At 44.0% G+C, this 13,643-nt stretch overlaps 1 protein-coding gene across 1 annotated transcript; it reads left to right on the forward strand.

Moving 5' to 3' along the window:
- Nucleotides 1-4,985: 4,985 nt before the first annotated feature.
- On the forward strand, nucleotides 4,986-8,701 carry LOC123055888 (uncharacterized). Its single transcript, XM_044479707.1, has 5 exons — nucleotides 4,986-5,156; nucleotides 5,307-6,212; nucleotides 6,677-6,832; nucleotides 6,917-7,118; nucleotides 8,230-8,701. The coding sequence occupies exons 1-4, from the start codon at nucleotides 4,986-4,988 to the stop codon at nucleotides 7,109-7,111; spliced, it is 1,428 nt and encodes a 475-aa protein (XP_044335642.1). The 3' UTR covers nucleotides 7,112-7,118; nucleotides 8,230-8,701.
- The last annotated feature ends 4,942 nt before the right edge of the window (nucleotides 8,702-13,643 follow it).

Genomic DNA, 13,643 nt, shown 5'->3' on the forward strand with positions numbered 1-13,643 from the left:
CTCCTCTTCTTTCTCCTCATCTTCTTCCTCCTCCTCCTCCTCCTCCTCTGCATCTTCTTCTTTGTCATCCTCCTCTTTGTCCTCCTCCTCTGATTCATCCGCATATGTGTCCTCGTCATCGACAACATCTAGCGCTGGTTCCATTTCCTCATCTTCTTCTGACTCCTCAACAAACTCTTCTTCTTCTTGTATAGTTGAAACGCGTCTCTTTATTTTTGGAGCACGGCGTGACACCCCGGTTCCCATTGATGGCTGCTGTACGTAGGGATCAATATCCAACTCCTCGTCATCGATCTTGGCAACTGCTTCAATGAAGGTGCCAACCTGTTCAGTTACAGCCTTGCACAGGTCATTAACCACTTTGGCAATCTTTGCCTTTTTCTACATCAACACACAAAAAAGATTCAGTACTGATTCAGTTAGAAAACATTTTAAAAAGGAAAATGTCTGTAACTGAACCATGATGTGTTAAGCAAGCCGACTAAGACAAATTTCTTGGCCAACTAAAAACATGATTCTAGCCAACTACACATGCATTGTGGCCAAAACTAAACATGCATTATGCCAAGTTGATGTCATTGGTTGCAAAGGAACACATTGACTGTCCAAAGAATATGTGCAACTAAAAAAGCATATATGTGCAACTGAACATACATCCCAGCCAACTGAATCATGTATTCTCGCAACTAAAAATGCATATATGTGCAACTGAACATACATCCCAGCCAAAAGAAAATGTTGGTAACTGATACAAACTTCTGTATGCAAAAGACTAACCTGCGGATTGTAGGTTATTGGTAACTTGGATGCCATGAATGCTTCAGCTTGCAAAATACCACCAAATAGTGGTGTCTGCTCCGTGCCTCTATACTCCTCTTTAAGCTGATGTAAAAAACAGAAAAAGAAAAGAACAAGGTTATCAAAACAGATTTGTGTGTTAAACGAAACCAAACATTATAACCTGTGCAACTACAACAAGATACTATGTAGACAATTCGATTCTACATATATGCAACTGAACAAAGACACAAAAACTGTGCAACCCACATGGCACCTAAAAAAAGTTTCTGCCAACTGATGTCACATATCTGTGCAACAAGATAAGTAAAACTGTGCAACTTAAAACAGATGGTGTGCCAATTAAAAAATGAAAACGTGTGCAGATGCCAAACTTAAAGCTACAAGCTGTGCAACTACATGCATTGTTCTGCCAACTGATGACAGTTTTTTGTGCAATTTCAGAAAAGTGAGCAGACATCAATAGAACATAAAAAGGAGACACTGTTGGAAAAAAACAAAGAGAACTCACTTGTAATTTGCCGAACACACCAGGAGAGATCGTGTCCTTCTTGATCACCTTGGCAATTAGGATACTATCCCATGCATTCGCTCGTATTGCGCAGTTGCTTACTGGGATATCATGAACGAGTGCATCAAGGTATAGTATCTGCACCAGACCCAACAAAGGAAAAGGCCAAGAGTTATTATGAGGAGTATTTCAGCAAACTATAACTGCACAAAGAAGAAGAACACATGGAAGTGGTCATTTTCACTAACCATCAAGTGATACAAGCAGTAGCAGATGGTTTGCTTCTCCTGGTCCATGTTCCGGAAAACTTCATTTATGTGTTCTGCTACAAAGAGGCAGATGTTTGTGTTCTTGAGCATTTCATCATCTAGCACAAGTCTGTAGCACTTTGGGCTGAGCTTCAGGGCCGTGGTTGGTGCCAGAAAAGTGCTAAAGGCAACCGCAAGCCAGGCCATAAAGAATGTGTCATCTGTTCTTCCAGCCATAACCTGAATCATCTTGCACCATGTAGTGATCTGGGGATGAGAATTTCCAGTTATGTTGAAAGCCTCTTTGAATCTCCTAGTTGAATCCTTGTCAACTACATATCTGACTTTTTAACCCCTGTTTGGGAGATCAAATACCCTATGAACACTGTCAGCATCGACACGGATCCTTCCCCTTCCTGGGAAAACCATTTCAGAGCTCTCTGGCTGGTAGGACTGCACCAGGAACTTAGTGAGGTCCACTGGAAGTGTGTCTGATAAGTTCAATAGGCCCCCGAACAACCTCGAAATTAGCTCAGACTTCTGCGGTGGGGATAGAGAGCCGTTGAACTTTGCAAACCGCCCTGGTGATGCCCTTATCATGCCCGCTTGTGATGGTCGCTCCACATCTTCCCCTGCAGCCACCTCAACTCCTTCACCGCTGGCCTGTGATGAGAAAATAAAAACATTAAGGAAACATTAAACACAAGAGAAAAAATAGGAATGAAAAAAATTAGCAATCATCATTTGGATCAGTATTGCAAGAACTATATAAACATAACATGGATCATGCCAACTAATATGATGTTTTTGTGCAACTAATAAAGCTCATGATGACAACTGAAGACTACCAGTGTGCAACCTGCAAAAAAACTAAGAAAATATACTAGACCTGACAACTACAAAAAGTTCTAGGGGATGCGCAACGATAAGAAATGATATTGCAACAAGATAACAACAACTAAAAAAAGGTTTGCAAGGAAGTGTTCAATAGCTCATAAACACACAAAAAAACCCACATACCTCAGCATCTACTGCGGAAGATGCGACAGCTCCTCCAACAACTGCTGCCTGCACAAAAAATTGTCCAGTGATGTCAACTATAAGATGCCAACTTGTCAACTACAAGATGCCAACTAATGTCAACTATATTTAGATCAAGATGACCAGAGATGTCAACTACAAAGATTGTTATTGACCAACTAAAACAAAAATAGTGGTGCCAACGGCTGCATAATTTCATCAGCGTCTAAAAAGCAAGAAACACTTATATTCAAGAATTTACTTACCCTAGAAGATGACTCAGCTCCCTTTCCAAGTGCTGCACGTCTAGTCCGCTTTACAACATGAAACTGATCAACATCCTAAAAAAAATAAAAAACATGAGCATGGGAAAAAAAAATTATTATATGACCCAAACAAAACCAAAAAAGGGGCTTGTGTCATCAGCATGCCACTTACCTCAACTTCCTCTCCCTGCTGAACACTCCGCACAGGTCGTGGCTGGCGATTAGCAGGACGCTTCGAGTTCCGGCGAAGCGACTGACTTCCAGAACGCTGATTAAGCAACCAAAAAATGAAAAAAAGGACATTAGCATATGTGCACAAGTTGAAAACAACTCAAAAACACACAAAAAGTGAAAAAAATACATCGTCTTCATTGCCATCCGCATCTCCTCCTATTATAACCATTTTGCCCTGCAGGGGGGAATACAACAAAAGAAAACATAGTTAGAAGATGCGCAAACAAACTAGAGAAATGATAAAAGGTTGCTTTGATCTACAGACCTCTACACATAAGCAGGACACATATTGCAAAAAACTATAAAACATGTGGACAGCCAACTACTACAATGATGCAGCCAACTGGGCAGTCAACCTTGTGCAAACTGGACAGCATATAAGCCAACTAAGTTTAACTGTGGCAAGTAATAACTAGGCAGAAAATAGTTAACTAAAGGCAACAAGCTCATTATGATAACTTGTGCAACTGGGACAAACAAAAAATGCATAGCCAAATATCCACAACAAGACTTGCAGATTGAGTATACTATATTGGAAAATTGGCAAGCATTGGTACTAATTTGCACAATCAAGGGTCCCTATTTGCACACAGCCGGAGAAAAACACATGAACCACCACATCCACCACAAGGCTGGCAGATTGGGTAGACTACATTGGAAAACTGGCAAGCATTGGTGCTAAATTGAACAAACAAGAGTCCCTAGTTGCACACAGCAGGGGGGAAACAGCAAGCCAACTAAGTAGGGCAACTAGCACAAGTGTATAACATGTGAACAGCCAACTAGTAAAAGTGATGCAGCCAACTGAGCAGGCAACTTGTGCAACTGAACACCGTATAGACAACCAACTAGTACAAACAGTAAGTCAACTAACCAAGACAACTGGTGCAACTGCAGAGCATATGGACAGCCAACTACTATATGGATGCAGCCAACTGGGGAGAATTTTGTGCAACTAACCAAAAATCTCTACCTAAATCTCTGTACAACAACTTCAAATCAGCCAATGCATTGCACACAACATTGCGCACATCTAATACAACTTTGAGAAGGACTAGAAATCATGAACAGATCTCAAACCCCTGCCAATTGAAACAGGAACTAAACAGCCAATCGCCCTAAAATCGCAACGGGCGCCGTGGACGTGCATTCCCTGCTACCTATCGACTACCCCGTGCCCTAGCCAACTACACCTTGGCCCTGGCCAGCCACCCGTGCCCTGAACAACCCCACTAGACGCGTCCTTGTAGATCCCGACCACCGTTGGGTGCGTGCTACCAGAGAGGAGAAATGAACTCAACATGACCAGAATCGAGCATAAGCAGGGGTAGTTCGCCATTCCCGAACCCTAGAAAGCATTCCCCTCACATATCGGCGCATCCGCGCTCCGCGAGACAGAAAGAGGGAGGAGAAGCATGGAGAAGTCGCAGGCGAGCATACCTCCGACGCCGAGGAGCAGCAGCGATTCCCCGCGCGGAGAACCACCCGCAAGCCGTCGTCGTCCTGAGCACTCCGCCGCGACTCCCCCGTATCGCGCCCGTTCGATGGAGAGGCTGGCGAGGACGAAGACGAAGATGGAATGGGGAGAGAGCACCGCTGCGGGCGAGGGATTTCATGCACAGATTTCGAAACCGCCGCCCACGACCCCCACTACTCCCTCTTCTATCGCTTACAGGTGGGCCTCCCCCACGTCCAGATGGGAACAAAACCGCCCCACGACCGCGGGCGGGGGCAATCAGACCAGGTGGCACCTGGCAGACGGGGGCGTGATCCGTGGCGCGATCGTGCGGCTAGGACGCGGCCGCCCGGTTTTGTTAGATGGTGCGCGTGTTTTTTTTAGGTTTTAGGTTCTTATATTTCGGGACTGAGGGAGTACCTCTTTGTGTGTGTATGGAAAACAGCCTCAGAATGCCGGCAAATCCTTGGCTAGCCCAACGCAGACTAACATCGGCCTACAGGCCCATCCATTCGCCTCGTCATTCACAGGCCCTCCTCTCTCCCGACGGACCCGAGGACCCCGTCGCGATTCTAGTCTGCCATCCTCCGGCGAGCGAACCGGCGAAGACCAACGCGACGCAGGTGACCGGCTCCTCCCTTCCTCTCCTGTCTGACTACCTCGCTCTCCGGCATTTCCATCTTCCGGCCTTCCACTTATCTCAACCTTTTGCCTTGGCTGTCCGTGCTCTTTAGCGAGGACGCGCCCCACCTGCTCGACGGAATGCTCCCTAGGAAGCAGCTCAAGAACAGCGAAGCGCCGTCCGCGGCGGAGATGGACGACCTCCTGGACGACGTACTTCCCATCGTCATCTCGTTCCTGCCGGCGCACGAGGCGGTGCGGACGTGCGTGCTCTCCCCACGCTGGCGCCACTTTTGGACCTCTGCGCCCGGTCTCCGCATCACCGCCTCGGGGACTTCGGGAGCGCCGACAAGTTCAATCAGTTCGTAGACCGCCTGCTCTTCCTCCGTCGCCACTCAAACTGCCCACTGGAGTCATGTGAGTTCGATCTGGACGACAGGGAGTTTGATTTCAACTCCATCTCGTCCTTTCAGCATGTGTATCGGTGGAGCCTGCAGTCTGCTTTAGACTGCAATGTACGGGTCCTTCGGTGCAGTTTCACGGACACCAACCCCAACTTCCGCATGTTTCCCGAGCAACTATCTGAATATCCAGAGCCTCTACTCTCCCAGCACCTCACTAGGCTAGAGCTCCTTTGCGTCCGCTGCGCTCTTGATTTTTCGGGCTGTCCAGTGCTAGTGGACCTTAAGATGGAGCAGTGCGTTACACATGCTGCTGAAATGTTGTCTCCATCCTTGCGACAGCTGAGTACGGTCTGCTGTGAACTCTCCATGCGGTATCGTACTCAAATAACCTTACCGAATCTTGTTCGCTTGGAATTAATTAATTGTGCTGGTAGAGTTCCATTACTTGAAAGCTTGCCATCATTGGAAACGGCGGTTGTTGATCTTGGGGAGTTTTCTGAGGATCGGTGTCCTGCGTCAGGCTGTCTTGATGAGGATCCATGCTTTGGTTGTCGTTTTCATTTTGAGTTCATTGCTCAACGCGGAAGTAGCTACTTCTTCCAGGGTTTGTCTCGAGCCAAACACTTAGAGTTGTTAGCTTCCTATAATGATGCGGTATGTATGCTTGCAGCCCCTTTATTTTGTCTTCTAATGTTATATCAAGAACTATACCATCAGCTAACATGCATGTACCCAGTTTATGCTCTCAAACTGTCATACTTATTTCCGTACCAGAAATTATCAACCAACATCATAATTCAGTCAAAATTTAGTGCAGTCAGCCAGTCACATTCATTGTCTTCAATCTATGTAGTTACTCGAAACTGGTTCAGGAATCCCCTCATGATCTGACCTTTTTGTTATTTGATAATTGTCACTAGCTTCTACTAATTCCAAAATGGTACCTTTACTATGACAATGACACACAAAATATATACATGCTACAATTTTTTCCATTATTTGTTTCTAGTTACTATGGAAATTTCAATCTCTAGTTCTCTACCGAAATGATTGGTCTCATTCTCTACATAAATGATCTAGCAGGCTTACTCAATCTCGATTATTTGCATGTTGTGTAGTTCATTTTTCAAAGAGATTTGAAGTGGCGCCCGACATTTCCCATGTTAAAGACTTTGATACTCGACGACTGGTGTTTGCATGCTGACCTCAGTGCTGTGATTCATTTTATCCAACACTCGCCAAATCTTGAGAAGGTTACTCTTAGATTTATTGAGGTATATCTTTTGTGGATGGATAGCTGTGTGTTATCAAAATTACGTCACATGGCTGTTTGACTCAGTATGATTTGTCTGTTGTAGGAATTTGATTCTTCAATGGTGACAGAAGGAGATAACAATTTGTTGGAAGGAACATTTTCATCTGACCATCTTAAAATGGTTGAAATCAAATCTTTAAAGGTTGATGGAAGAATTAACAAAATTCTCAAGATCCTAAGTGCTTGTGGCATATCACTGGAAAAAATCAATATCCGACAAGCCAATACAAGTTCCTGACCTGGATGTGAGTTAAAAGTATCGAATTGTGTATGCTTCTTCTGTTTACGCTATTTTCCTTTGCATGTTTTACTTATAAACGGGGCAAAAGAGAACCTCAAACTTAAAATAACTAATTATTTATTTGAATGTATGTGGAAGAAACATAGAAACTACATTCGTGAAAAACAGTGTAGTTTTACTTATGAACGGGGCAAAAGAGAACCTCAAACTTGAAATAACTAATTATTTATTTGAATGTATGTGGAAGAAACATAGAAACTACATTCGTGAAAAACAGTGTAGTTTTACTTATAAACGGGGCAAAAGAGAACCTCAAGCTTGAAATAACTAATTATTTATTTGAATGTATGTGGAAGAAACATAGAAACTACATTCGTGAAAAATAGTGTAGTACATTTATCTAACTGGTAAAACCTATCCAAAATTACACCATATCAGTTTGGGTTAAATTTACAATATTGACACTCATTTTGATTGAATTTGCTGCCATTCGGATTGCACTTATGAAAACTACCGTCTGAATATCTTATTCTTCACTTGAGCTATGGTTCCTGCTCTGTATGGGTGCCCTTGCCCATGAAAACTTTCCATTTTTATGTAAAAAGCTGTCTGATGGTCGAAATGAACTATCATATTCTGCAAAATATCCCATATATTTCGATAACGATGTCCCGAGTTGATTGTGTTGTTTGAATACTTTTACAAGTTCAAATTTTGTGTGCACAGGTTCCAGCTTCAGCTAAAGGTAAGAAGATGTGATCTGCTGGTCTTTCCAACTTCTCTTTGATTATTTTGAAACGTACCGATCAAAGCTTTATTATGGGCATGATGTAGCTGTCTGCCGTAAATCTGTGTTAATGGTTGTGCAAGATAACTTGTCTTGATTATCTTGGATTATTTTGCAGACTCTTATAATGCACCTAATTGTTTGAATATTTGGCAACCCTCTGTCATGAAGATGATCATGTTTGCTTGTGGTACCATGAATGAGGTCATAAAGATGTGAACCATGAATTCTGTGTGTTAGTTAGAACTTTGACTGAAGTCATAGCAATGCTAATTCCTATGGTTCAGTCCCTCATCAAGTCAATGAGCTTTGCCATTCACTCATGCAGGTTTCGGTTATGCTTGTAATGTTTTGAAAGGAAACAGAGCTGCGAAGATTTATTTTTCAAGAGAGGAAATTGAGAAGATTTGCACTGTTCATGGATTTATGATGAATGCTGGCTGTCCTGTTTGGAAACCTCAATGAGTGAACTCTCCTTCTTTCCAAACGCACGTTGCAATGTTAGGAGCTTCCGTTGTTGTTGCTTGCCTGTGATGGATTCCTGATGAATGTTGACTGTCTAGAAACGCATGTTGCTATTTTGGGTCTTATGATGACTTGTGTCCAACTGCGTGAGCTGCCAAAGAGAACAACTCATCTTCGTAGGGATGAACGTTCTAACAATGATTGCTTGTCGGGGCCTGCTTGGCTGTGATGGATCATGGAATGCTTTGGAGCTTGCTTTCTTTAGCTGACTTTCAGCCAGTCAGCTTTATGTCTGACAAAACCTAGTTTAATTGATTTTGTTGTGAAATTTAAAAGATTTTGATAGCGAGCCCTCTGATTTGGTTATCATGACGGTGTAGCTGGAACAAAAATCACCATTAAGACAGGATAGATAGAACCGGTTACAAGGCATATGTGTTGAACCCCATAATAGAATTCGTAGTGTTTAGGGCATCTCCAACGGAGACCCGCAAAACTCCCGCATGTGGTGTCCCCAGAACTTTTGTTTACTTTTGCAATTCAATGGGGACCTGTATCCATCCGTGAAGCTGTCCGGGCATCCAAATTCCGGCATTTTAGAGACAAATGTGGGAGAGATTTGCCGGAGGACATGCAATTGACCAATCATATGCATGGTCCCTCTCTTCTATCTCTCCTCCCATCCGTATATGCATGGTCTCCCTCTTCTCTCTCTCTCTCCTCCCAACCGGATACTAAACCACAAATATCCCACCACATGCATGGTCTTCACATACTTTTTTTTCTTCCAGTCGGATACTTTGTAATTAGCATTGAATTGCTCCCTCACGTATCATGTCCGCGGACCATGTTCGGGCATAAAAACGGACATATACCGGAGAAATTTACAAGTCGGCATTGGAGATGCCCTTACTACGCCACTCCACTCGAAGATTTGGTTCAACACAACATGGGCCTCAACGCTCACTCAACATGGTCAACGCCCCTTGCCCCATCACCCTCCCTCTGGCCACCACCCTCGCCGCAGCTCGCAACTTGCCGCCGTCATGGTGGACTCTGCGCTTGTCCTCGACTGTATGCGCTTGTCGGCCACCCATGCTCGTCGGCAGCCCGTGCCACCCACGCTCGCCTCTAGGTCGCTCGTGCTTGCCTACCGCTTGATGGTTTGGGGTGTAACTTCTCGCTGGCTGGTCGCAGCTTCTCCACCGGCTGATCGCCACACCACTGTGCATCGTCTGCCGCTCCCGGTGTCACTGCTCGCACCATTGTCAGTGGTTGAAGCTTTTTCGTCACCGGTTGAAGCTTTTCCCATTACCGGTTGCAACTTTCACGGGTTGCGCCGTGCCCAACCCCACTTTCGTCGTCTCTAGTTGAAGCTATCGGCGTCGCCGGTTGTAGCTTTCTCAAACACCTGTTGCAGCTTCCACGGTTATGCGGTGGCCGACTCCAGCTTTCATCGTTCCTCCGATTGAACCTTTGTCCTTACTAGTTGTAGCTTTCTCAGATGTCGATGGCATCACCTTTTACTAGTCGTCGTACAAACAACAATTCATTCTAATTCTGGTGGTTGGCGGTTGCTGGTTGCAGCACTTGTGGACATCGTCCCGAGCTTCGACGCCGTCCCGAGCTCCGACGGGTGCGGGTTGCAGCACCCATCGTAGGGTACAGCCTAATATATCTACACATTTAAATAAATTACAAAAAAATTGATTTATAGAACAAAAAACAAACATGGACAAAAAACCAACATGGACAGGGGGCATATGCCCCCCCCCCCCTCCTTGACCCACTTCACCATGTTGTGTTTATTCAATAGCTATTTATAGTTGAGTATATTATAATTATTATTTGCATCATATAATCACATATGGAGAGTGTATTGAAACTTTATTTGCCAACTAAAATTATGTTTTTATGTTAATACCTTTCTATTTTTCATGATATACGATATATATTGTTGAAAGTATATATGTTACTGATATTAATGTTCATTGTGCCCCAGTGGCACTAGGGCCTCCATAATGCTAGGGCCAGCCCTACTTAGACACCTAGGCGCAAGCGTGATACCTCAGATGTGTACTCCCTCCGATCCAATTTTCTCTGCGCATAACTTTTTTCGTTTTTCCCCTCAATACTCTGCGTGATGGTGCGATGGTTTCCGGTTATGCCCCTATCTTTTCGCTTTGCATGCAACAACTCATGATGATTCGCATGCAGAGATACTAGAAAGGTGCGCTAAGTGGGGAGTAAAATACAGAGACAGATGAGGACCAATGGGCTGCATGCACATTAAAACAGCCAGCTTCTGATCCCTGCGAGCGCATGGGCAAATTAGTCAAGAAAAAAAATCCAGCGAGACTCTCCTTAGTATGCGGGTCTAGCCTTATGCACAGGGAAAAAAGAACCGGAGGGAGTATCTGATAAGGTCGTAGAAAGAAGGCAAAAGAGAATGATAAAAAAACAGGGAATGAGCTGCAAGGTCTAGAGCGAGGAAGCATGTCTACTTCTGTTTTCCTATGTATTGAGTTATGTCATGTTATAATATTCTGAATGCAGCATCAGCCTTAATGTAAAGTTGTTGTTGAATGTACTGATTTAGATATTTCTGTTACTTTTTTTGTCTGAAGTTGCAAGCATATCATTAGGTACTATTTTACTCTATTATAAACAATAACTTCATGGTCGGCCTAGGCCATGGCAAAAGGTGCGGCGGCCTAGGGCCCATCTTAAATAAGAGCCTAATATATCTACATATTTGAATAAAGTACAAAATAATTGATTTACAGAAGAAAAAAAAGTCAACACGGACATGGGGCATATGCCTTCCTCCTCGACGCACTTCACCACATTATATTTATTCAATAGTAATTTATAGTAGAGTACATTATAATCACTATTCGCATCATATAATCACGTATAGATGGTGTATTGAGACTTTATTAGCCAACTAAAATTATGTTTTTATGTTAATGCCTTTTTATTTTTTATGATATACGATATATATTGTTGAAAATATATATGTCATTAATGTTAATGTTTATTATGCCTCAATTGCACTAGGGCCTCCACAATGCCAGGGCCGGCCCTGCCGATTGGCCAACATGTCTGGTTCCAATCTCCTTTGTATGGTCTCTGTGATTCGTAGGTATTCTAAAACAGAGGAAAATAAAAGAATATAATGTCAAGCCACCTTGAATACTACAGGAGTATGTAAATGTCCAGAAAAACTATATATATTGTAATCAAACAATTTACATAGAAAAAATCCTAAGAATTAGAATCCTCCGAAATTCTTTTGGCAATCCCTTGAATCAATGAGGTCCGTACTCTGTAGTAGTACCACAGGACATTCTGCATGAACCAAAGAGTTATGTCCGCAGTAAGGAAAAAGAAGGCTCGCACGTTTGGACAGAGCCTAGATAAAGGATGAACTGGAGTCGGGCCCTATGTTTTTTAAAAAGGGAATCATTATCCGGCGAACGTCAGCCAGGGACATTTTGCCAGGGAACCCCTCCTCAACCGCACGATATACATCCGATGGCTGGCATTTTTCGCAACTGTCACCCTAGCTGGCGAACGTAGGGCCGCGTTCGTCCTTCGTCTCCACGACTCTGAGTCCAACCTAGACTCCGATCCCAACACTACTTGCGATTCGTCTATATAATCCCGGGACATAACAAGCACCTGAATAATTCAGCCACGAGTCCCCTTGTTGATTCCGACGTAACGAAGTAGCGTCCGACGTCGCCCACCATGTCCACGTGCGCCCCAGCCGAGCCGTCGTGGCTCCGCCGGGACCTGCTCCCGCACCTCGGGCTCCCGGCGGACCTGCCGGTGCACTTCATCGCCGAGAAGGCCGTCACCGGCACCGACTTCGACCCGCTGCAGTGTCGGTTCAGCCTCCCGCCCCACGGCGTCATACACAACCTGCGCCCCGTCCTCACCGCCGAGGAGCTCCAGGCTGCCAACCTGCGCACGAGGACGACAACGCGCAGGAGCAAAGGACGACTGGGGAGAGGAGGCAACGCGCCGGCGGGCTGCCCGTGCTGATGGTCGACCCCCGCGCCGGACTCATTGAGCTGCGGCTGTCGCGCGGCGCCCACAGCACGACCCTCAGGGGGCCCGGGTATCTCGATTTCATCAACGAGTGCAGCTTCACCGTCGACGACGTCGTCCGGATCTGGGCCTTCAACCACCGCGCCTCTCCCTCAAACGTTGAGGAAAGCCCCCTCTATCTTGTCATCGCCAAGAAACCAACACCCCAAACTTGATTGGGTTGAGTTTGAATCAAGGATCTAATCAGATAAGGCTTTTCTAGGACTATATAGGGCCATTTTTTGGATGTAAACAGACTGATAATTATATTGAAAGCTAAAGAAGTACTCTCTCCGTAAGACACTCTTATATTTCTTTACGGAGGGAGTACCTCCTACAGCCGTTTTAATTTTACTTTTGTTTGGTATATTTTACAATGTGGTGATTCCACAACAGTGTGACTTCACTCTGTTTGCACAGATGTTTTCCAATGCAGTAGCAAAAAATTAAGTCGATTGAAATGCTGAGACAGAGCGCAAACCTTGGGCATGGTATGTTTGTTTTCAAAAGTTGAAAATAAAATGCTCTTTTTGTTAAAACAGCATGCTTTTTTTTGTTTAAACAGCATGCTTTTTTTTGTTTAAACAGCATGCTTATATATAGAATATCTGGGTCAGCACCCTTGAACAGTTTTATTATCTACATTCTGGTTGATTTTAGAACAAAAAAATTCATTCTTCCTATGTTTTGTAAGCAAGCAGAAATATCTGGACTAACATATGATTAAAACTATCAGTGTTTTTAGTTTGAACTAAAACTATCAGTGTTTGTACTTTGTACTTATAGAGGTCACTTGGGTTCTGAAGAAGAATCATGTAGAAAGCAACAGAAACTATGTAGAAGTAATTCGATCCTAATGAATGAAGAATTGGGCACTTGCTCTCTCAAAAAAGGTCGGTACCAGCATATAAAAACATAATTTGCATAGTTAATCTGTACGGCATCAGTTTTCTAACAAAGCCGACATCCGTGCAACATGGCATAAGACAGAGTATTAAAGTTGCTAGTATTCTGATGGGAAAAGACATGTCCAAGGTAAAAGGTTACAGACAGATTGGCGACTTTGAACGCACCAAGTTGGAGGCGGCTCAAGTAGATGCATGTTCAGTTAGGCCTTGTTGCATTACCAGACAATAAGCATACCAAGCACTATTGCCTTCCACACACACACACGAGAAAAAA

Source organism: Triticum aestivum, chromosome 2D (assembly GCF_018294505.1).
Source record: "Triticum aestivum cultivar Chinese Spring chromosome 2D, IWGSC CS RefSeq v2.1, whole genome shotgun sequence".
NCBI lineage: Eukaryota > Viridiplantae > Streptophyta > Magnoliopsida > Poales > Poaceae > Triticum > Triticum aestivum.